This window comes from Phaenicophaeus curvirostris, chromosome 4, assembly GCF_032191515.1.
Source record: "Phaenicophaeus curvirostris isolate KB17595 chromosome 4, BPBGC_Pcur_1.0, whole genome shotgun sequence".
Taxonomy (NCBI): Eukaryota; Metazoa; Chordata; class Aves; order Cuculiformes; family Cuculidae; genus Phaenicophaeus; species Phaenicophaeus curvirostris.
The window spans coordinates 49,069,375-49,094,182 of record NC_091395.1 but is presented as its reverse complement, the minus strand read 5'-3'; the positions used below and the strand labels follow the sequence as shown (position 1 = coordinate 49,094,182).

The 24,808-nt window shown below is 36.3% G+C and overlaps 1 protein-coding gene across 7 annotated transcripts in view; it reads left to right on the top strand.

Moving 5' to 3' along the window:
• The first annotated feature begins 543 nt into the window (after window positions 1-543).
• Window positions 544-24,808, top strand: part of EXOC1 (exocyst complex component 1) — a 29,636-nt gene continuing 5,371 nt past the window's right edge. Inside the window, exons 1-17 of one of the 7 annotated variants that reach the window (XM_069856017.1) lie at window positions 544-608; window positions 4,251-4,384; window positions 5,298-5,428; window positions 7,432-7,591; window positions 8,478-8,498; window positions 9,247-9,434; window positions 10,342-10,569; window positions 10,823-10,955; window positions 11,129-11,238; window positions 11,758-11,811; window positions 15,882-16,031; window positions 16,895-17,000; window positions 20,304-20,348; window positions 21,467-21,630; window positions 23,326-23,436; window positions 23,919-23,995; window positions 24,546-24,774. In XM_069856017.1, the coding sequence (XP_069712118.1) occupies window positions 4,261-4,384; window positions 5,298-5,428; window positions 7,432-7,591; window positions 8,478-8,498; window positions 9,247-9,434; window positions 10,342-10,569; window positions 10,823-10,955; window positions 11,129-11,238; window positions 11,758-11,811; window positions 15,882-16,031; window positions 16,895-17,000; window positions 20,304-20,348; window positions 21,467-21,630; window positions 23,326-23,436; window positions 23,919-23,995; window positions 24,546-24,774 (2,031 nt within the window). In that variant the 5' untranslated portion in view covers window positions 544-608; window positions 4,251-4,260. The remainder of the gene's footprint in view (window positions 609-4,250; window positions 4,385-5,297; window positions 5,429-7,431; window positions 7,592-8,477; window positions 8,499-9,246; window positions 9,435-10,341; window positions 10,570-10,822; window positions 10,956-11,128; window positions 11,239-11,757; window positions 11,812-15,881; window positions 16,032-16,894; window positions 17,001-20,303; window positions 20,349-21,466; window positions 21,631-23,325; window positions 23,437-23,918; window positions 23,996-24,545; window positions 24,775-24,808) is intronic. The other 6 variants (XM_069856018.1, XM_069856020.1, XM_069856019.1 and 3 more) reach the window with 6 other exon arrangements.

The following is a 24,808-nucleotide window of genomic DNA, read 5'->3' as shown; positions in this document are numbered from 1 at the left end:
AGGACAAGGGGCAATGGCCTCAAGCTCCGCCGGGGAGGTTCAGGCTGGACATTAGGGAAACATATTTTACGGAGAGGGTCATTGGGCACTGGAACAGGCTGCCCAGGGAGGTGGTTTATTCACCTTCCCTGGAGGTGTTTAAGGGACGGGTGGATGGGGCGCTGAGGGACATGGTTTAGTGTCTGATAGGAATGGTTGGACTCGATGATCCGGTGGGTCTTTTCCAACCTTGTGATTCTATGTTTTTTGAGTCCACGATTCTATGAGTTCTTCTTCCATTCGTAAAACTGACTCTCTTTTGGCTAAACATTCACCTCAGCTCAGAGCATATATCGCTATGAGACCTTCAAGCTCAGGCAATGGCCGTTTACCAGCAGCTGCGGCTGGAGCCGGTCTCAGAGCTCCTTCCCCAGCCGAGCCATTCGCCGGCACTGCGCCCTCCGCCCCGCCTGGGGGCGCTGCGGCCCCGCCGGCGCCCGCGCCGTCACGTGGGCGGGATAGAGAGTCACGTGGGCGGGAGGGGTTGTCACGTGAGGCTGTCGCTTTTCTTCCGGTTCCCGCGGCGCTCGGCGCTGAGGCGGCCTCGGCGCCCTCCGCCTCCTGTCGCTGTAAGTGTCTCCTCTGGGTTTGCCCCTTCGGGGGTTGATCTTTAGATTGATCGACTGCTGGTGGATGAGAATCATAGAATATAGTTTGAGTTGGAAGGGATCTTAAAGATCATCTAGTTCCGACCCACCCTGCCATGGGCAGGGACACCTCCCGTTAGACCAGGCTGCCCAAGGCCCCATCCAACCTGGCCTTGAACACCTCCAGGGAGGGGGCAGCCACAGCTTCCCTGGGCAGCCTGTGCCAGTGCCTCAGCACTCAGGGTGAAGGAAGGAACTCGACATGAGCAGGTGATGCGCGATTGCAGCCCGCAAAACCAACCGCATCCTGGGCTGCATCAAAAGAAACGTGGCCAGCAGGTCGAGGGAGGGGATTCTGCCCCTCATATCCCCTCATGTGACACCTCATCTGGAGTATTGCGTCCAATTCTGGAATCCTCAACATAAGAAGAAGATGTAAGGGGTCCGGAGGAGGGCTACAAGGATAGTCAGAGGGCTGGAGTACCTCTCGTACAAGGACAGGTTGAGAGAGTTGGGGTTGTTCAGCCTCAGGGAGAGAAGGCTCCGAGGAGAACTGTTTACAAAGGCTTGTAGCAATAGGACTAAGGACTGTGGTTATAAACTGGAGAAGGACAGATTTAGGCTAGACATAAGGAGGAATTTCTTCACCATGAGAGTGATGAGGCACTGGTACAGGTTGCCCAGGGAAGCTGTGGCTGCCCCATCCCTGGAGGTGTTCAAGGCCAGGTTGGATGGGGCCTTGAGCAGCCTGATCTGGTGGGAGGTGTCCCTGCCCATGGCAGGGGGGTTAGAACTAAACGATCTTTAAGGTCCCTTCCAACCCAAACTATTCTATGATTTTATGATTCATTCATTCATTGATTCCAGGACTGTTCTGGTTGGGCTGCATTCTCACATTACGTTCTGACTGGTTATGGTGTAGGGATAGCGTGTTTGTTGGTACATTCGGAAGGGCTGAGCAGTACTTACTAAGCAGCCTTTCCACATCACTGTTTTGGATCCTTCCCATGTGTTTCCTGGGCAGGCAGTATCTGTGTTGTGATGTCTTTGATAGATTTTATGTAGCCAAGGCTTTATCTGTAACATTTCTGGAATTAAACCTGCAGCAGTTTCCAAGGGGATTTATTAGAGATTGGCATGCTGTTGTCTCTCTTGAAGCATTTTTCTGAGGAGACAGCTTTATCTCTTGCTCCTTGCACTTGTTTCTGTTCCTTCGGGACAGCAGGAGTCACGTGTGAGGGACTTGGTGATGTTGGTCCCTTCTCCAAAGTGATAGGACAAAAGGGAATGGTCTTAAGGTGCATCAGGGCAAGTTTAGATTGGACATTAGGAAAAATTTCTTCAGAGAAAGGGTTATCGAGCACTAGAACAGGCTGCTCAGGGAGGTGATTGAGTCACCATCCCTGGAGGTGTTTAAGGGGCAGGTAGGTGAAGTGCTTAGGGACATGATTTAGTAGTGGACAGGTGCAGTTGGAATTGATGATCTTAGAGGTCTTTTCCAACCTTATGATTCTACTTGGTCCTGCCTGGCACGTTGTGAAGGTTTTGGTGGCAGTGACTTAAGGGATTTGTAACAGAAGTTGGATTATGTGAGAGCATGTCTTTGGTCTTGTGTTTAATCTGTAGTATTTTATGGGAAAGTTCTATTCTGCACAATCTGGAAACTTGTGTTAGCACTGAAATGAGAGAGTTGGCAAGTTGTAACAGTCTGAAGGGGATTTAAAGGAGAAAGTAAAATCCTGGATCAGGAAGGAAAGGAGATATTTCTGAAATACAGCAGGTTGCAGGTACTTTGTGTTTAGTTTACACACCTGTTGAAGAGTAATAAGAATGATGGCCTGATGAAATTTGGAAAATAATAGCTGGGCCCAGCATTTGATGAAAGGGGAGGAAAATTTTTAGGCAGCAGCTATCACAGCTACTTTCCCACAGAGCTGTGATATAAACAGCATTTTTTTGGATGTCTCGAGCTCTGTACACTTGACAGTACTGATTCCAGTTTAATATATCGGCCCTTGTTTTCATAAAGCTCTCCGATTCCTAATCCTTCAAACTGCTAGATTCTCAAAGATGAGAGATGTGACAATCAGCTGAGCTCAGGCATAGTAGGATATAAAAGACTAAAAGAAAAGCTGGTGCTGTTAAGTTTGCAGTGCTAGGGGAACCTTTTTATCTTTGCTGCATGTTTGCCAGAGAAAGCAACCCAGGCATCTCCAAGAGAAAAATCCAACATAAAATTTAACTCCAAATACCACTGCAGCATCAGACCATGTAGCACGTGGTGTGTATTAATCGTGTTTTTAACACGCTGTAGAATTTTAAGGCAGATGTTCAGAGGAATACTGGAACTTAAATTTACATGTGAAAACATTGAAATTGATATCTTAGTGTTGCTCTTTTTAGACTACCTGGAATCTCTTTGTAGCGTAAGGGCCTGTTCTGAATCACATGAATATATAAGAAAAGCCTGAAACGTAGTCAAACCTAATGGACTTACCTTTATAAAATTGTTGGGTGGCCTTTTCATATCTAGAGAGCTTTGAGGTCAAACTTTCTACCAGCTGCAAAGATGTATTTTATTATCTTCTGTTACTGTAACAATGTGAGACCCTCATTTGAGAATAAAGAGAAAGAAAAGAAGAGCAGCCTGTTATATTTAATAGTGTGTGGTAACTAGCAAGAGCAAGGAAGGGAGTCTTTGTCAAACGTTAAAACACAAAGAAACCCAACAGAGGCTTGGAGATTTGTTGCCTTAGTTATGTATCTCTCCCCCTAGTTTGCTCATCCAAGAGCTGTTAGAATCTAAGGAAACTTTTATGAAAAAGTCTTCAATATCCAGAAGATAAATCTGACTTGGGACTTTGGAAAAATATTTTAAATTTTATTACGTGGGCCCTCTGCAATTTCTTATGTTTCTATTAATGAAAATATATAAATAATGCCTACTTGCTGGGTGAATTTAAGTTATAAACATGGTGTCACTCATATGGTAATAGTAAGTTTCTATTAACTCTCCAGGAACTGGCAATGATTAATTTGACAACAGATAACCACCACAAATGTTCTTTACAGAGGTATCAGTGTGGGAAAACTTGGAGTACAGACTGTTGGTGTTTTTGCCACTAAACAGAATGTGATGTGTTTTTTCTGCTTTGAGAAAGCTGTCTGAGCAGGAGAATGCTATCATAACATGACTACACTACTAATACAGAATTTCTCTTACCATACCAAGTGGGGAGGAATTGAGGAGGCATGCAAGGTCACTGATTCTGAATCAGAATGATGTTTCTCTCTCCTAGAAGAGAATTAGGATGTACATGTGGTACATCGAGACTCACAAGTAATAATCTGCTAAACTTGAAACTGTGGCATCTGAGTAGTGGATTGATATATTATGTCATAGCAGTAATTCTAGAAGTCTTCTTGCAAAGGAGGGAGCCACAGACACTTTTTCTCACTCCAAATGGAATATTATTTTCAATTTGATCTGCTAAATGTATAAGCTTGATTGGGTGAAAGAGACCTGAAAATTTAATTGAAGGTTTTAGGTGTATTTGAAAGGCTCAGACAGTTCTTTTGTGTGTGTTTGTGTTAAACGTATTGTGACTTCTTAAAATCTTTCAGCTGAGAGAAAATGACTGCAATCAAGCATGCTTTACAGAGGGATATCTTCACTCCCAATGATGAACGCTTGTTGAGCATTGTCAATGTGTGCAAAGCAGGCAAAAAGAAGAGAAACTGCTTTTTGTGTGCCACAGGTACATAGTAATACCATGTTTTATTTCTTGTCTTCACCTTTGTTTTTTATTCAGTTGCATGTGTCTTAGATTTGTTTACTATATTTATTCTTGCTCATATAAAACATTTATAAAGCTTATGCTTGCATTATTGCTAATATTAAAAAAGAAACAAATCCCTGTACTTTTATTCTCTGATCTCTTGTAATTCAAAATGAAAGAATCAAAATTATTTGTGTGAGACTGGTGGTCTTTTGAAGCAGGCTTTATATAGTACCTAAAAGGTGATTTAGTAGCCATTTAGGCTGATCAGACCTAAATAAAATGCAATAAAGAGTACTGGGTAGAGTCCAAGGCAGAGGGCTCTGGAAAGACACAGTAATTGAACAGCGTTCTAATGTTCCTGTGAGTTATATTATATTATATTATATTATATTATATTATATTATATTATATTATATTATATTATATTATATTATATTATATTATATTATATTATATTATATTATATTATATTATATTATATTATATTATATTATAAAAATTAGGTGCTTTGGATCAGTAAATTAGCTTGCTAGAATTTGTTTTTTTGTGTGACTGAGGAATCTCAGAAGATGTTTTCATTCTGACTGTAATCTCCAATTACCTCAGTGTTTGGTCAGTTACATGGCTGCGGTCTGAGGTCTGCTGTGTCAAACAAATATCTGTAAATTGGGTTCATTACTTCACAAGCTGTGTGGAGATGTCTATCTCATTGACTGAGACTTAAACCAAGTTGTGTATATTGTGCATGAAAACATTTCAAAGGGTCTCTTTTCATCAAATAAATATTACAAAATCTCCCCCCTAGATAATTAATTTCAGAAGATGAGGTACAGCAGAAACAGGTGTTAATTTGTGCATTTTGAAATTCCTGTTTTACTTCATTTAACAGTGACAACGGAACGACCAGTGCAAGTGAATGTGGTAAAAGTAAAAAAATCTGACAAGGGGGATTTCTACAAAAGGCAGACTGCATGGGCACTTCGAGATCTTGCTGTTGTTGATGCCAAAGATGCTATTAAAGTATGTGTGACTTTTTCTGCTCCTAATATCATTTTGGTTCAAAGTTAGAGATAAGTTTTAAAGTTAGGTAGCTTGTCAATTAGATATTAGTATGATACATTCCTGTTAATTGGGAATTAGTTTGATACATTCCTGTGCTGCTTATGCCTGTACTGTCTTCCAGCCTTTCAAAGGATATAACCCTGGTAAACTGCCTAAGAATAGTCTAGATAGTCAGAATATTGCTATTCAAGCATATCTGCCCTGTTTATTGTAGTGGTCTCTGAATGACTGTACAGTGCTTATTCTAAGGACCAATACTTTTTTGTTTCTTTCAAGTTTTATGTAGATTTTTACTCCAACATTACTTTTCCTTTTAAAAATATTGTGATCATCTGACTAATGACATTGAGATACGTGTGATGCTTTTTGCTAGAATACTTACGTGCTGCTCTTTAAGAAAGTTTTAAGCTTTTGAAGGTGAGCTCTTATGTCTGTTCTCTGAATCACAAAATTGGCCTTTTGTTGGAAAGCATACAGTCCTGAGGTGGTGTTCTTCTCAAGAGTAATATAAGTTTGACTATTTAGATTCGTATGTTGTCATAAATTTAAGATGTACGAACAGGCAGAGGTGAAAATTCTTCATCACGTGATGTCTGTTTATGTTCTGTTATCTGGTGATTTGGAAGAAAGTTTCAGGAAACTATGAAACTGAAAATTATTGTTTCCTCCTCCCCAAATGTAGGTTAAATATGTTTCGTTATTTCAGTTATCCACACACTTGTTGGCTGGATTTATATTTTCCTTGCTGTTCCTAAATACCGTGTTGGAAAATTGCTTCTTTCAGGTTAAGGTTCCTTTTAAGATTATACTGTCTTTCAGAGTTTTTTCTTGCAAACCAGAATTTGGTTAACTGTTTACAGAAATGTACTGAAACATATATACCACTCTAAAGAGGATTTTGAAATTTTCTTACGAAAAATAAGTGTTGAATGCCAAACTCTCTCATATTAAAAAATTTCAGAATTTAAGTTGATAGGTGCGTCATTTTTTTTGTTTTCCAAATGTAATTGCTTGCAAGTTTTTTGACACGGGCCTTTCTTGCACTAGTTGTCAGGCAACTCAAATTTTATGTGGTGATATAATCTAAGAAATTTGTGGTAATTATCCTTATCAATGTAAGCTAAACAAAACCCAGAACTTTATTGCACTGTACAGAAAAATCCCATTTCCCATTGTGTACGGATTCATGTGCAGCATGCTTCTACAGATAGTAGTAGCAACGTAGGTAGTAAGTAGTGCAATAGTAGTTTTTGCAAACAATACAAAAGTAAGAATTTAATGTATATCTGAGGCAGTGGTATTTTTCATCAGAAGGAGGCTGGACCATGTGAATATGATCTTTAAAACTAGTTACAGTCCATGCTGAGTTCGTAAGTGGTTGTAGAAAGGAAAGCACTTTATTCAATTGTTATCAAAGCACTGTTCTCATAGGGCAATAAATCTAGTGGAGAGTACTTCTGTAGTAGTGTCTTACCTTTTAAATAACAAATGATCTTTTCTATCCTGTTCAGTGCTATTAAATACTGTCATATCTATGAGATATATAAAGTGCTTGGAATTTTTCCCCCTCCGCTTATTCCCCCGAGTCTCCTTGAATTGTATTATATATATTTGTCAGCAATTCCAGCTACTGCTTTTAGGTTCAGAAGGCTAACACATAGCAGACACTGCTGTCAAGTGTTTCCTGAAACTCTTACAGATCTGTGCATAATGTGTTATTGTTGCCTTATGTGGCTTGACAAAATACTGTCTTCATAGTGTGGATTCTGTTTTTTCACTTTCAGTGTTTTAGCACCTTCTTTAAGGTGCATTAGGGTGCTGGTATGGTGCATCACCTTAACATTGACATCTGTGTAATTTCATTTTTATCCTGCCATCTCAATAATTAAATGAGCAAACAATCTCTGCTGCTCAGAGACATGTTTGACTGTTGAGCCTGTAATGTATCTCAACTTTTACAGGAGAATCCTGAATTTGACTTGCATTTTGACAAAGTGTACAAATGGGTTGCGAGCAGCACAGTGGAAAAGAACACCTTCATCTCATGTATCTGGAAACTCAATCAGAGATATCTTAGAAAGAAAATTGACTTTATTAATGTTAGTTCACAGCTTTTGGAAGGTAAATTCCTACAACTGTAAGTTTTATGCATGAATTTTAGTAATTATTGATGTAAAGCAAATATACCAAAGAAGAAAGCACAATACTGATATTTTTCCTGTTCTATTTTATTTTTTTGTATATTCTAAGTATTTAGATAAACAAGGTGATTAGAAAACAAGTTTTCTGTTAGAAAACGGAGATCAAGACAAAATACTTCATTAATTCTAAATGTTGATAAACTTATTGTATTTTTAAGACATTCTAAGCTTATTTCTAACATGTTCTGTTTCTTGAACAAAATCTACACGCAAGATCTGATAGGTCAAAATGTGTGTAACAAATCTGGTTTTGTTGTCATTTTCATTTCTCCTGAATTAGAACAATGCTTTAAAAAGTGACACTTCAGTAGCATGCTAAAGGTTATATGAGGTTTTATATGAGATTTCTATCTTATGAACTGTGAAGCATATGTTAAAATCTGCTGGACCCTATTACAGTATATGTGACCAGTTGCTAAGAAGGCTTTGTGTCTTGTTCACTCATGCTGTATTAAATATTTTTACAGTCATGTTATCTTTTAATAGCTGCATACTTTTAGGAAAGCCTAGTGAATAAGCATGTCTCACGTTGAGTCTGTCAGAAGTGGTTGAACTCTTGGTGTTAAAAACTAGACTCAATTGTGCAGAAGAACGTGAATTAGAAATGTGCAACAGGGAGGGTAGCATTTCCATGTTTTGGTGTTGACTGAAATTTACTTTTAACAAGCATCTAACTTTCCAAGTTTGTGCAATGTTAAAACATTCAAACTTACTGCCACTTAAAAATGGACACACTGTTCATGCTTTGTCTAGCTAACATTCTCTGCTTGCTTTCCTCTGCTTTTCCATACCTTTTAATTCTTCAGAACTGCCTAAAGTTGCAGAAGGTGCGTAACACCTTTTTTCTTTATTCTGCTTTGTAAGCAATTTTTCTGAAGTAATGTTTTTTGGTTTTTGCTTTTGTTGTTTGGTTGGGTTTTTTTTCTTTTAAATAGTGCTTTGGATTGCTAATCAAGTTTCTAGAGATAAGAGATTTTTCAGATGTCCTAATCGCTTTCTGGTGGGAGTGCTTTATCGTTTGTCAGCTTTTAAATGGCTTGTTGAATTAAATAATCACTGCCATGAGAAGTCATAGTTCATGAGGCATTGTTACATAATTTTCACTTACTCAGTACTGATTTTCCTGCTGTGAAACGTATGTTGAGGGTCAAGATATTTTTTATTTATTCAGTGATACATTTCTCAATAACTTTATGTTGCCCTTATGCTCTGTCTACTGAAAGAGTCTAACCTCTACTGATGTTCTGCTAACAAGTCCAGAGTAATACTGATGTTGATTACCAGTGTAAGGTGAATAAAGTGAGACAGTATGTAATAGAGGAATGTGGCTATTTGTGTTTTGCTTATGTTGTATAATTTGGAAAACATCACTGTTGGGAACCGGTTCTGGAAGTCTTAATGAAGCCCATGGAAGACTGAGGCTTGAAAAAAGTGTACGTAGTTAGCAGGTGCTTGTTATAGAAGTTGTTTAATGGATTCATTTACTTAAAGATAGTTGAACATACTTAAGTACTGTTAAAACGCCTATGATTTTCTGCACTTGATAAGCTATTTTATTTCCCCTCTCTATGTAAGAGTCTGTTCCAAGTGGAGAGAATCAAAGTGTAGCAGGAGGTGATGAAGAGGCTGTGGATGAATACCAGGAGTTAAATGCAAGGGAGGAACAGGATATTGAAATAATGATGGAGGGGTGTGAATATGCTATTTCTAATGCTGAAGCCTTTGCAGAGAAGTTGTCGAGAGAGCTACAAGTGCTAGATGGGGTAAATATTTCTTCTAATATACAGTGTTTTAGCATGTTGAACTGTTTTCCTTGATACGGACTATGTACTGTTCTTTTCAAAGGTAAATAACATGTTCTGCTGTATATTTAAATGTGTATCTGCTCCTAAGCAAAGCTAAATGCCGTTATCAGATTTTAAAGATCTTCAGTTTTGCTCTTTACTCTCCAGACTTTCTAGGGTGAGTTGCAGGCTTTCAAATTGGGTAATGAGAAGAAAAAAAGGAGATGTTTTGCATATACCATTCTTGAAGGCAGGAGTGTAGGCGGAGAGAGAGTAGATGCTCATGTCCATGGACTTGAACTCTTATGCCTAAAATACTGCTCTAAGTGTAATTAGGGAACAAGTTTAGTCTAATAGCATTTCAGGATCAATTTGTAGCAGTACCGTGTTGATTGCTATTTAGCTTTCTAAACAATGCAACATTCTAGAGGTCACTTAGAAAACTTAAGGAGATACAGGGAATGCAGTCTTGAGGGAACAATCAACAGCCTCCTTAAACTGTCAAGTTGTATGTTTCTCTTAAATTTTGAAAATTACTGTTACCACAGAGATAGTTGATCTTGCAACAGAGAATGTGACCTTATCACGTCAGCTGTTTTTCTAAAATCAAGTGTTCCAGTATAGCAGGGTTTACTGTTTGGTTTTTTTTTTATTTTGTTGGGTTTTTTTCCCTGTGCAGATCACTACTTTAATTCTAAGACCTTGAACAAAGTTTTGGTTTTATGTATTTTTTTTATGAAATGATGAAGTGTCATAGACTGAGGGACTGCTGTGTGAGAAGTATTTTGTCTCTTTCGTGAAGAGTTTTGAAAAGTGTGTGTTTGACAGTGATGGTTTTGAGATATGAAAATGTCTCTTAAAATGTTATGCTTAACTTTCTGTACAGGCAAATATCCAGTCAATTATGGCCTCAGAGAAACAGGTTAATATCTTAATGAAGTTGCTGGATGAAGCTTTAAAGGAAGTTGACCAAATTGAGCTAAAGCTGAGCAGTTATGAAGAAATGCTGCAGAGTGTAAAAGAGCAAATGGATCAAATTTCAGAAAGCAACCACCTAATCCATCTCAGCAACACAAATAATGTGAAACTACTGTCAGAGATAGAATTCTTAGTGGTAAGAGTTTTTATTATGAGCACTATGGTTGTTCACATAAGATAAAAAATTCTTTTAGGTTGCTACTCTCTTTGGCAACCATATATGAGATGCATGTAAAATGATGAGTTTAATTTTCTGTTTTGTTATTGTACTAACTTCAATAAGTTTGTTTTTTTTTTAATAATGGGATTGTATTTATCATTCTTGACTTAGAAGCATGGCAGACTAACCTGCTTTTGGCTTATGGACAGTACTATCCATTATTTTGTAGAATCACATGGATTTGGCTAAAGGTCATATAAAGGCCCTTCAGGAAGGAGATTTGACGTCTTCTCGAGGCATCGAGGCCTGCACTAATGCAGCAGATGCCCTTCTGCAGTGTATGAATGTAGCTCTTCGTCCAGGTAATGTTTGTTAGACTGCAGTCTAACATAAATTTTATTACAGTAGTGTTTTTCTAACTAGTCTCAGATTTTGTTTCTGTAGATGAAGGGAACTGTGACCTCTGGTCCTATGGTTCCCACATACAATATATTATTATGTATTTTGTACTCTGTGAAGTTCTTTCTGGTTTTAGGACATGATATGCTTCATGCAGTGAAACAGCAACAGCAGCGGTTTAGTGACCTGCGTGAGCAATTTGCACGGAGACTTGCCAGTCATTTGAACAGTGTTTTTGTTCAGCAGGTATTATTTTTTATGATTTTATATGAAATTATTTGTTATAAACTTTTCCTGAGAAGAAAACCAAACCATCTAAAATTGGACATGTTCTGTGATGAAATCAGTAAATGAATGAACTACACTTCAGGCAGAGGTATTATTAAGCATAACGAAATGTCGTCGTCTACAGAAGTGTCTTAAGTTTAAAAAACACCTCTGTTTAGGGGGTTTGTTTTATGAATTAAACACATCATGTGATATGTAAGGAGTTATCTTAATCGTAAAGCTTGATTAATTGAGGAGAAAAAGCATTGACTTTTTTTAAGGGTGTCAGAGACCGAGAGCTTTCAAGTTCTTGCTGTCTGAACTTCAGGGGCCATAAAAAAACCTCAAACCATACAGAGTAAAATGTCTAAACCTTGATTTTTGAGCCTTAACTTTAAATATTTAGAAATCACTGTCCTAAGGCTTGTGTCCTAAAGTCTGGACGTCTTTTTTAGCATCAGTTTTTTTTAATGTCTGTATTTTTTTATCTCCAACTAGTTTTCTCAGACCCTCCTTCAACTCTATAACAGGTCCCACTCTAGTTCAGTTCCAGTGAGTACGTTGGGTTTGATACGAGCTTTTCTAACTAATTTTTTGAGTGCTTGACTTATCTAACTAGCAGTTGCATCTGTGGCTTTACAAAAAGAAATTTATCCTTACTGATTGCAGAGCATCAGACTTACTCTCCTCCTTGCTTCAATCATTTTTTATCAGCCTTCATGCTTTATCTGCTTATAAGGTAACATATCTGTGATCTGATCACCAGAAACTGCTAAGAGACAGATTGAGATGTATGGAGGAAAAATATTTTCAGGAAATTGTAATGTGTATACGATTTGAGAGATACTGCAATTGTGTGAAATTGTAGTATTCGTATATTAAAAAAAACCCAACTTGTTTGTATGCATATTAGCACAATTGAAGTTTTAGAAGCTTTCAGTTTTATGTATTAGACTATATGCAGAAAATAGTATAGAGTTATGCTAGGTAATTGTATAGAAAGTGGCATTTGAGAAGAGTACAAGCCTGGCTTCATGGCAAAGATAAGTGCCTCCTGCATTTTCTTCACTTTGCAGAATGCCAATTCTACAGCACATTAATTTTTTTGCCTTTAGTTTATGTTCTTAAGAAGGCATGTTTCTCCTGTTGGTCTGTGCTTAGTTTTTCAAAATATAAAAACTGTGTCTTACCCTCTAAATGGGCAAGTAGAAACTGTTGTTTAAGTCCCATGTAAATGCAGTCACAAAGTGTAAATATTGGACTTATGTATGAAAGCAGCTACTTAACAGAATGCCTTTTCTGATGTTCTGTTCAGAGGATTTTATTTTGAAAAATGGTAAGAGATTATTAGCATCACTATGTAATACTACATGTATTAGATTAAATACTTCTAAGGAGACTTTTCAATGCTATTGAGACTGCTATTGCCAATTTGCAATTATTTTTTATTTTTAAATTCTGGTACTCATAGTGGACTCACCATTGTCTTTCATATAAAGTTGCCCTTTGGAAAGTTTTGGCCTGCTGTTAGCTGTGAAGTATTAATCAGCAGATAAAGCAAATATGACCTTGCTGCAAGGTTAAGCAGGAAGAGTTCATTAACTGCAAGAGACAGGCCTCTGCTAATCCTTTTTGCTTGTTGTGTATTCCATTTTATGGTACAGATTCAAGTGTTGGATGTATAACAGTAGTGTGACCCTGTTTTGTTAGTCTGATAAATAAAATATAGCATTTTCTCAGTCCCATGTTTTTTGAAATGTCTAACTGGAATACCTTTATCATCTGAAGAGTTGCATTATTTTTTTTAGAATGTTTCTTTAAAAAAAAAGTTAAAGCACTTCAGAAAAAACTAAGGCAGGTAAAGATTTCTAAATTAAAATGGCAAATGAAAATACAATGATGTCTAGGCAGCTGCTAATACAAGCAAGACGTACGCTGATTCAGAAATCGTTAGATGGAAAACTGAAGTTGCATTGGTATTTCAGTCTAAATATATTATCTTAGAAGTATGTGATTGTTCTTTCTTAAAAGTAAACAAGTGGTGCAAACTCCTGGTGTAAGATATAAGGTGCTTCATCTCCTTTATGTAACAATGAGAGTAAATTTTAGAAGTTTTATACTGAAATGCAACTTTGGATTAATGTTCACTGCAGTGTTAAAAACTGTTTGCAGTAACTGTTACTAACAGGTAATATGTTTGTCTTTACTGTGTCCTAATAATATTTGATTAACCTTACTGTGTGTCTAAAACTTTACAGATTTTTATATTTTTTTTTATTTTTTTAACAACCAGCTTCAGTGTTCACACCCCTCTATCATTATTTCAATTAAAAGGCAGCTGGGCTTTCTGCCTTTGAAACGATGAAATAATTTGAGGCTTTGAAACTATGAAATAGCGGAATAACAAACTTGTAGTACTAGTTGGTAACAGTTAGTGTACATGTATATTTAGTGAGAGAAAACCTGTTTGTTAGATCTAGAAGGTACACCTAGAAGCTCCATGATGTTTTGGCACAAACTGGAACAACACATAATTTAGGAACAGTGGAATGATTAGTCATGTGGAAAAGCTGGCCTGGAGAGAGAAACTTATCTTGGGATGATGTTTGTCTTCTAGCTTTATGAAGAATTCAACTACTAAGCAAAAATAAAGTTGTGTGGAATAAATGACCTGAATAAAATTTTTAGATGTAAGGACCAATAAAAATTTGTGTAGTTTAGTATTTCCTAGAAGTAATGGGAACAAGCCTTTGGACTGACGTAGTTGAAGAAAGTGGTGAAAGCCGCCAGGTAAATTACCTTAAACTATAATGAACTTGAACATTAAAATGCGTGCTCTAGGAATGTTGCAAACCAGGGAGTAGAAGAGAACCTTAAGTAGTTTTCTGTATCTGTTTTTTATAAAAGTATATCAAAGATCTGTTGAAAATATTTCTTTTATTCATGCCCAGAAGTACACATAGTATCGAGTATGACCTCAGTAATCACATCAGTAGCTGTGTGGCTAATGCTGTCTGGATTCCAATTCCAAATTATATTTTGCAGTGATTACACTTCACAAAGTTATCTTTTTGTCCCAGACAGACTACCAGTTTGTGTTTAGAGGGGAGATAAACACTGTGACCCTTCTCCAGTGCCTATGAGAAAAAAATAATGAAGTTATCTAGGACATGTTTTTTGAGACCATTTGTGTTTCAGTTTATGTAGTCAAGAGAATAGGACTTTAAGTGCATGTTCATGTTGGAAACAAACAAGAATTTCATCTTTATTCAGAAGTTAGCATGTTCGCCTTGTTGCTCAGTAAAGGTTAGTCATTTACAAATAATATCAAGAGTCATGTTTTCATTTAAAATAAAAATAAGTCTATGGATGTATTCTGAAAGTTTTAGGGCTTCTTTTACCAAAGACTTAAACTGATTAGTACCCAGTACATTAGAGAACCATGAACTGAAGTTGCTTTAGTTTTTACTCTGTGATCCAAACTGGCTTCTGTTCCAACTTGAAGACAAGGCAAAGGTAATTTTTAAACTGTGTAGCTTATACATTGCCAACTTGTCATATCCACGACAGAGCTGTCCAGGTACTGCCATTGACTTACATAAACCACACACGTGTTACGCTACAGGAATTGGAGACAGATTAGAACAGTCTTTTTGTGCTGCCGTGGCCCACTAAAAAAGACTTTTTACAGGAAATATTAAAGCCATTTTGAAATTAAGTCCCATTCTCCCTTCCATTAACACAGGGCTAACTGTGTATTCTGCAGTGTGACTGAACTGTAGCGAACCGTACCTTACTTGCTTCCTGAATTGCCAAGGAAGCTTGTGATTTCATACAAGTGAAAGCTTAATAAAGGCTAAATCATATGTTGTTCAAGCAACATGGTGTGGTCTTAGCTTAAAGGCTAGTGTGATTTTTTTCAGGAGATAAGCCAGAGAAAAGGAGGAGTTTGAAGTTAGTCGCTTGCTGTTAAATGGATTGGTTTATGCTGCATATTGTAAACTGTTTAACTCTAGTAAATGTTTACTGAAAGCGTGTGTACATGTCTGCATTTGTGTGGAGGGAGAGAGAATGTGTGTGAACTGATGTTTTTAAGACTTGACCAAAGCTTGGATTGAATTGAACAGATTTTCAGAGGCGTAGCATAGAGCTCATCATTAACACCTAGGCCACCCACTGACTGGAGACTTGAAATGTCTTATGGTATATTAGAGTAACATCTTTGAACAGAAGCAGTCATGGATTAATTTGTTGTTGTTTGTTTATAGAAATAACATAATCTCTTAGAGTTGTTAAGACTTAACAGTTGAACGCTTGTGATTAAATCTTCACTCAGGTGTATCTTGTATTCCCTTGCCAAATTGACTCACCCTGAAGGCAAGGTGATGAACAGCAAGAGCTGTACAATGAACAAGCTTATATTACCTGCCACAACTGTATGTCTGTGTCCTTATTACATTAGGTGTCTTTCAGTCTGGATTTCTAGACTTCTTTTCTATGCAAGATATTTTGATGCCTGTTTGTCTGAAAGGGATGATGCCTTCATTTTAAGTTTTACGGGAAACTGGTAAGTGCATCTATATAGTTCTTCCAGATTTACTTTAATACTTTCTTTTACCAAGGGTCACGATCAGAGTTCAACTCTTGCCCAGCACTCTGTTGAATTGACATTACCCAATCATCATCCATTTCACAGAGATTTACTTCGATACGCTAAACTGATGGAGTGGCTCAAGAACACAGATTATGGAAAATACGAGGGGCTAACAAAGGTATGTGAAGTATTTAAGTGATGCTAGAGAATGTACATAATATACTATTTTTGAGAGTCAAAAGAATTGCCTATGTGCATGTCCTTTTAGTAGTCCTTTAAATAAATTTTAATTCACTGTTCCTCTCTCCTTGTTCCTCTTTGGAATAGGAAATTTCATTTTTTGGATTTTTTTATATCCTGTGTTATTTTCCCCCTCTGAGATTCTATGACTGTTATGAGGTACCTTAAAATATAAACCTTATTATGTAAGTAAAGCAAGTTTACCATGTTATAGTCTAGTAAGAAAAATAATAAGGCTATTTTCATCTTGATGTGCTTGTTGCTTAAGTGACATCTTTATTTCAAGAGAGCTTTGTTTCACTTTGGAATATCAAAAACTTTAGAGATCTCTTGTAATGTAGATTAAACAGAAATGCTTTGGCATTCTCAATGTAACTTTTAATTAGTATGGTCAAAACTGATGTGGAGTGAAAAAATCACTACAGAAGGTCAGAAAATGTTTAGAAGTCAAGGGAAATTTAGTCCTTACACAAATCGTCTTTTATTAAAGTACTGTTGTTCTTTAAGCACTCAGCCTTGGAAGATTTAAACTAAACTCTTAAAATGGCTTTGAAATAGTTGTTCTTTTGCTTTCAGTGTCAATGAACGATTGACATCTTCATGATCATCAAATACAAAATTAAGAGACATACGTATTTATTTATTGTAGGTGCTAAGTAGCAAAATTTTGAAGAGTATAGTCCAAAACAGTTTTTTGTTTGGTGGAACATTGATGCTTGCTGATTTTTAAAATCAGTTTAACTGTAATAGGACAAAGTCAATATCTATACCTGTTAACTAACTTTACTTTTTTCTTTTAAGAATTATATGGATTATTTATCACGATTATATGAAAGGGAAATAAAAGATTTTTTTGAAGTTGCCAAGATCAAGATGACGGGCACAACTAGAGAAGGAAAAAAGTTTGGTAAGCTTCCAGGAGGCGTGTATCTTGCTTTGAATCTTATCGTTCGCATATGAAATACTCCCTACAACACCCAGGGCCAATTTTATAATGATGCAAATTGTTTACTTTTGGAAAGGTCAAGAGGTTGGATGAAAAACAAGATTGATAAAACTTCTGACTTCCACAAGGCCTAAGTAGCATAACTGAAATCCTGTGAAATTGGTCAAGATAGAAGGATAAAATGTGATATTTTTCAGATTTCCAAATCTGCACTCAGTTTTTAACCTATGACCTACGATATTTTATTACTTGAACTATCCTGCTTTATTACTGGAAAAAAATTTGAAAAAATCAACTCTTGTAATTTAAGAAAGCTTGGGCAGCACATGTGTCAGTTCCTTCTTCTATTACTTCTGCTTTTAAGAAGTAAAATAAGGAAAAAGCTTTGAAGAAGGAAGCTAGTTTTAATGTCAATTCTAAGGGAACTCGTGAATTTTGTTGTTGTCATTGGGATTTACCTGTGTATTCTAAGGCTAGAAGTAACTATTAACTCGTAGGTCTTTCTGTTCCTGCTAGGATTAAATAGTCTAGTGTGAGTATGGAAGTGAAGCTTTTAAAAAAGAAATAATCTGAATACTTAGAAAACAATAGTGATATAAGTGTATTTATATACTGGCTATTCTGTATTTTAAAGTGCACTTTTCAGAACTTGTTTAAAATACTTATATTTGCTGCAGTTCATCAGTTTCAAAATTCTAGATTCAGAAAAGATGTGCAACTTTAAGTTCTGTCAAGACTATTTTGGGTCCTGAACAGGAAAAAGGTAAAGCAAGAAGAAAACAAGAGAATGGTGAGGCTTGATTGAGGGAGAAGGAAGCTGGAAAGATAAGTCATGGCAAGCTGTTGGACGTGGAGGGCAAGTGGTGCCATAATGTGGTGTTATCAGAATAGTTAAATGGATAAATCTTGAAAAGGTATCTGTGAGAACAAAACACTTCATCCTAATATAAATTTAATTCAAAAACATTCTAAACATGTTTTCCTGGCACTTCTTTTGTGATCTGCATTTGTGAGGAGATAGTTTTCATAGCAGTTTCCTAGCTTTTGTAAATGTTACAGAATGATCAGCTATTTTGGAAAAATTGGTCCTTCATAAGCATAGGAGCTGCACCTTGAGGTGGCTTCTGTTGTGTATTTGTGCAAACTTCAAGTGTGTTCGAACTTTTGCACAGAAGAGTCGAAGAGAGTGGCAAAGGTTTTCTTTAACAAGTTCTCTTGGTTTGACTTCTTTTGTAATACATTTTCGCAGTCATACAAAGAGTATGTTTATGCTTGTGTCTTGCTGGTGAATGACGTGCAAAACTTGACCCAAGTGCCCAGTCCTCTGAAATTGCTAGGAACCAGCCATAAAGCCAAAACTGGAAGCTGTATCCAGTGGGGACTCTTCTAGATTATTGTTCTGAGTGATAATTAAACCATTAAGTAATGGTTATTGATGACCACTTATTTGAGGCCACAGGCAAATTTGACAATGAATTGGATTGAAAAAACTTCAGTCCTCAATACTAATCTTATAATGAAGAAAAACAAATTACTTGTGTCTGAAAAGCTTTTCATTATAGAAATATTTCACCATTTAAAAATCAAGTTATTCATTTGTTTTGTAACAGTTTATAACTGTATCATTTCAAAGGCTTTTGTGTTGAAAGTAGTGGTTGTACTATTACCAGTTGTACATTAATTTAAAATACATCACTTATTAATAGTGAATTTATTTAAGGTGTAGTGTAGGTGCATAATGCTCCAGTTGTACTCAGACACTGAAGATTATCTGTTTCCAAGCTGTGTTGGTGTGTGTTCTTGCCTTTTTTTGTGCCTCGGGGTTAGCACTGCTATTTGAATGCCTGAAATGCAGAGGGGATGCTGGGAGAATTCTGGCATTCTGTGCTAGTGCAAGGTTCTTTGTCTGCATTTTTATGGCAAAAAAATTCTGGGTCATGAGCATTCACACTTGTCTTAAGTAGTCTTTTTTTCTTTTTTTCTTTTTTTTTTTTTTGATTAAGCCAAGACTTTGATACTTAAATACCATAAAATCAATGTGGGAAAGAGTGCTACTACTGTCATACATTTACATGATGGGCTTTTCTAAAGCCACTATGGCTTCTCTGGTTGATTGACCAGAGCCTGATCTTTTACTATAGTTCTTCACATTCTATAATATATTCCTGTGTGTTTGGATGATGAAGAAGTGGGACCAATGCATGACAGACGCATATACCAAATGTATCAGACCTAAACCTTTTTATTCAAAACCTTCCGAAATGCCAAAGATCTAAAAAGTAGGCCGGAATTAAATTTGAGTTTATATATTTATACGATTGTCAGTAGCGTTGCCTACTTGAGAACATCTGGTATTTAAGACGTGTTTGTGGCATTTAGAAGTATTTACTCATTCTACTACAGTAGGTTCTGCTTGCCTGCTCCATTTTGGGGGGCTTGTAGCATCCATCCTCATCAAGGTCTTCTTAATACCACATACTGCTTTTAGTGTATGTACGCAAATGCCTTTTACTGTTTAGGGTTTCTCTGTTTACTACAAATGGCCATTTACTCTAAATTTTATATTGAAGTCCACTAGAGGAAACTTTTATTTTACAAAAAAACCCAGGAAAAATAATAAAAAAACCCCTATGCTTTGTAATTTTTTTTTACTATATATTGTTTTCATCCTCTCTGAATTTGCAGTTATCAGTTTTTGTTGCAGCATGAATATAAGAGATATATTCTCTATGTAAACATCCTGATTTGCGAGCAACAGTGAAGGTTAGCCAATATTACTGTAAATATGATTGATTTTGCAGTATTGGTGTGTTTTTTAAATTGAAGAGGTGGACAATATCTCTGACTCAGTACAAATGTACATAAATCCATCTTAATTTCTTTACATCTGTTATCAATGTGATTGGTCTTGCAAACTGAGTCTCTTACAATCTCAACTCTGACAAAGAAAACCCTGATTTAATGGGCTTCTCAATTTGGGAGAACCTAAATACATGTTACCAAAAATGTTCCTTGAACGCACCGTAAAAGAAAAAGTAAAATGTAATACCTAAAAACCTACTCTGTCTTCCATGTGGCTTAGACACTGAATTTCTAGAATAGTACCTCTCCAACTAAATGTGTTTGCAATGTATTTACTTGCTGCTTATAGTTTTCCGCATGTTTCTTTCCAGTTAGAGCTTAACTTGCATCTTGTGCATGGTTTGTGCAAACTGCATTTTAACTTGTCTTTGTCTTTGATGCTTGCAACCTAATCCATCCCAGCTACACTGCCTCGAAAAGAAAGTGCTGTCAAACAGGAAACGGAGAGTGAGTATAACTAGTTGCATTAGTTGGTATTGTCAATGCATGTGTGTCAACGTAAAGATGTAGTGCTGCATCATGGAAAATCTACCTGACACTGAAACATTCTGTTCAGAATCATTGTTTTTTCAAGACAAAAATGAAGCATGGCTAAAACAGCCTAACGTAGAGGTTGGGAAGGTTTGCAGGTAAAGGGAACGTCTTGGTTTTCCCATGCTGCTAGTTGTTCTAAGTTTGTGCCTGAGAGCTTGTCACACTTTTTCAACTTTTCAAGTAGGTTGAGCTAGCAGCTTTTATATTATATCTGTAGACTTTGTCTTGTTAGTGTCCCTAGACTAGATACCAACATAGCAGTTAAATGAAACTTGCAGGATTGCTTTTAAGTTTCTTTGTGTTTGAGATATGAGAAGTTTACATGGGGGTCAAATATTTATGATTTCTTGTTGTTGTTAATTAGCTTTCTCCATCCTGTTCCAACATCTCTGAAAATTTCAGTAAAAGTACGGTCTTTGTATAGGAGAAGGCCTCACAAGTCAGGAAGAAATGTCTGAATATTAATTATGACCAAAAGGAGGGAGAACCATTAGGAGTATAGTTAGTATTGTATTGTAGTTCCAGTGAGATAGCTGGAGCAAGCTATGTAGACAGAAGGATACCAGCATTAGATAGATCAGGTTCATCCAGGTGAAGAAGTGCCTGTGTCTATATAAAGGCTTTTATATTTTTTCCCTCCTGTGGACTAATTCTTATGCTGATGGCAGCCTTTGCCCAAAGAACATTCTGAAAGATCATAACTGGTCTTTGCTTCCAAGCTTTCAAGGAGAACGTCTGTCCCAGTGTCCCTGTATTTCACATTTTTGTTCCTTTTATTCCTTTTCCCATACTTTACAATTCTTTTCTCATTACAAGGTAACAGTTCTACTTCAGCAAGCTTCAAAGTACAATGTCATGAGAAAAGAATGCATATCTAGCAGAAGTGTTTTGCAGCTTAAACAAAAAACAGAGTAGTTTGGTTTTAAGGTAGGCAACTAGCAACTCTTGATCTCAACGTTCTGTAATGGACCTGTTCTTGAATATTTCGTTCTGCTTTTTCTCCCCTCATTCATAGTGTGTTTATTTCACAGGTCTTCATGGAAGTTCGGGAAAATTGACTGGATCTACTTCTAGCCTAAATAAGCTCTCTGTTCAGAGTTCAGGAAACCGTAGGTCTCAGTCATCCTCACTGTTGGACATGGGAAACATGTCTGCCTCTGATCTTGATGTGGCAGATAGAACAAAATTTGATAAGGTAAAGCCAAAATGTTGCATAGGATTCCTGCTTATCGTTGTATTAGAAGCATCTTGCATATCCTTCTTGTATAGTTTTAAGATCTCTACTGTTTACATCTTCAACTCTGCCAGTTTCAAATTCTGCATACACCACACATCCAGTAAGGGCAGTTTCTAAGAAATATATAGATCAGAGTATTATTCTGTGATGATCAGATTCCATTTACTTCCTTTATATACATAGTGTGATCCGTAAAGAATATTAAGCATAAAAAAGATCTCTTAAGTTTAAGCCCAATATGCATTTTTAAGCAAATAGGAATATGAACTGATGGATTCTTCAATTGATTTTCTCAGTACAAATATTCATATGTTCAGTCATATTTTGCTGGTATGTAAGCTAAAGTAAAAGACAGAAATGCATAATCTTTTAGCGAGGACTTAAAAAAGAAATTCTTTATACTGGTTTCAAATAAAAGTTATCAATTTTCAGCGTTAACCAATGGCACTAAGTTGGTTTTGGACTGCCCTCAATGTGTTTTGTGGTTTGTTTGGTTTTGGTTTTTTTCCTACTAAAATGTGACAGTACTCACTTCTTGTGGAATTAACTCCTCAGTACTGTGTATGGAAAAGGAACTCTTATCAGCATGAGAGATAAAAACAATTTTCTTATTCCTTATTGAATTATTAGATGGAGATGAGTATTTTTCTTCTGACTTCAGTCCTTGCTCAGTCTTCTTCTGAGAGGAATATTGTATGTCTGAAACAGTTATTATGCAGCTGCTGTGACAGCTTGTCTAGAATTAAAATGATGGCTTTTTAACACAGTTTATGTTAGTATACAAGAATTGTGCAAGTTTTCTTCAACTTCTTCTGGCTTTTACCTAGCGCCCATTGGGGATATATAAGCATGACTAATGTATACAAAGCTGTAAGCTGTTGAGCTGACTTGGTAGGTTTTTTCAATTTTTCTCCTAGGGGAATTTTCAATACTGTGGGTTTTGCATGTTTTTACATTGGTTTCATTTATGTAAATTATTGCTTATCTCAATCCTTAAATGCTTGTGGTGAAAATTCTGTATGTTGTAAAGATGCAAGATTAGAAGTATGTTCAACGCCTGACTTACAATTTCAGTAGTTCATATTAATAGAATTACATTCTTTTAATGAATAATTGCCAAAAGTGTTTAATTTTAGATTAAATCTAACAATCTCAATGAATACTTCCATTTCATTACGAAATCTACTTTCGGCTTCTGTAGCAGCTATGCAGAAACTTTTGCTACAGAGCAGTTGTCTTCTACATACACAGTTACCTTTTTTCTTCCCTTAAGCTTTTAATTTTTTCTTCTTTCTCTCAGCAACCCAGGCAGAATGGCAGAACCCATGACTTACTATTAAAACGCAAATGTTTTCATTATAGCCCAGAAGTCCTTCCTGAGGCTGTGACTAGAAAAATTCTGATTGTGGAAAAACATAGATTGTTCAGGTTTTCCCAGTGTTATATGGATAGGAAGGGATTATGTTGAAGATGCAAGTATCACTTTTAAAGATGCAAATACATACTGTTTTCATTCCTGTTAAGTAGAAATAAGCTTCCTAAAGCTTACTGAAGATAAAAAGTATAAAATCCTGTGCAACAAAAAAATAAAATTACTGCTGCTAACTGTTCATAGTGTTCAGTGTGTTGATAAAAATATTTGTCTGTCTTTAGATTTTCGAGCAAGTATTAAGTGAACTGGAACCTCTATGCCTGGCAGAGCAGGACTTCATTAGTAAATTTTTCAAACTACAGCAACATCAGAGCAGCTCAGGAACAACAATGGTATGGCTCTTGATTCCATCACTGAAATAAAAACTATTGAACAGGCTTCACTAGAGATCTGTTTAAAAGATAACTTCTGAATTTATCTGGCAATTATGTGATCCAAGTGATCGATAATTTTTTTTGTTCATTAGCTGGCAGAATCTTTATTTTTGGCTGACAAATGCAAAATCTATTAAAGGAGGACTGCCATGTTTCTTTTGCTATGGCTTTGTTTCCTTATAAGATGATAACACTTCATCATACTGCGTAGGAAGGCAATGGGGAGTAATTGTGGATAGTGTTATATTCTGGGGAACATGACCGAAAAACTACCAGAACCTTTCAAACCACTGAATTTGCTCCTTTATTAAAAACAAACACATGCACAAACAAAAACCAAGCTGATAATTAAGTTGGTTTTGTGAGATGTGCTTATCACTTAAATACAGAATTTGAGACAAGCTTTCAGCTTCCTGTATGTCCATTCCTTGTTCTTACAGAATGAAGCGGAGGAAATGGATGGAGGAATTTTATCTCGTTTACACACTTCAGGTGTTCCACAAACAATATCATCTGAGTATGTACTGCTGCTGTTCAGTATTGATTCATAAGCCTACATGTGAATTTATTTGGCACATAAAACTTTTTTCTCTAATTAGAAGTTGATCCGTCTTCATGAAAATGATTAGTGAACTCTTAATTTGTACCTAAATGCTGAATATGTCAGTAAACATAATTTTTGTTTATAGGAGAGATGTTTCTATCTGTAGTAATATTAAAAAAAAAAAAAAGAAAATGCTTAGTTCTCTAATGGTTTGCGCAGGGAAACTAGGCAATGTAATGTGTAAAATATGCCTTGGAAAATATGCTTTGCAGAGTTCTGAATTTGAGCGTGTGGCAGCTTCCATGCAGAAAATATTTTTTTGAATGTTTTATACCTGTGGCTGTTGATTTTTACTGCATGGCATTGACATTTCTTAACTTGGTATTCTGAAAATCACAAGACTTGTTGAATGCAAATGAAACTACTACGTCCAATAAATTTATCCTAAAAATGTTATCAAAGAGCATGTAAAATAGCCTAGTAAACTGTAAGAGTAATATTTTATCTTATGCATTTTTAATAGGAAGGACATGATCCGACAAATGATGACAAAAATATTTCGCTGTATTGAACCTGAGCTGAATAATCTGATAGCACTGGGGGACAAGATTGATAGCTTTAATTCCCTGTATATGTTAGTTAAGATGAGTCATCATGTATGGACAGCACAAAATGTGGACCCAGCTTCCTTTCTCAGCACAACACTTGGCAATGTTTTGGTGACTGTCAAAAGGAACTTTGATAAATGCATTGTAAGTTCTTTAGTTATTCTGATTAAGTTAACCA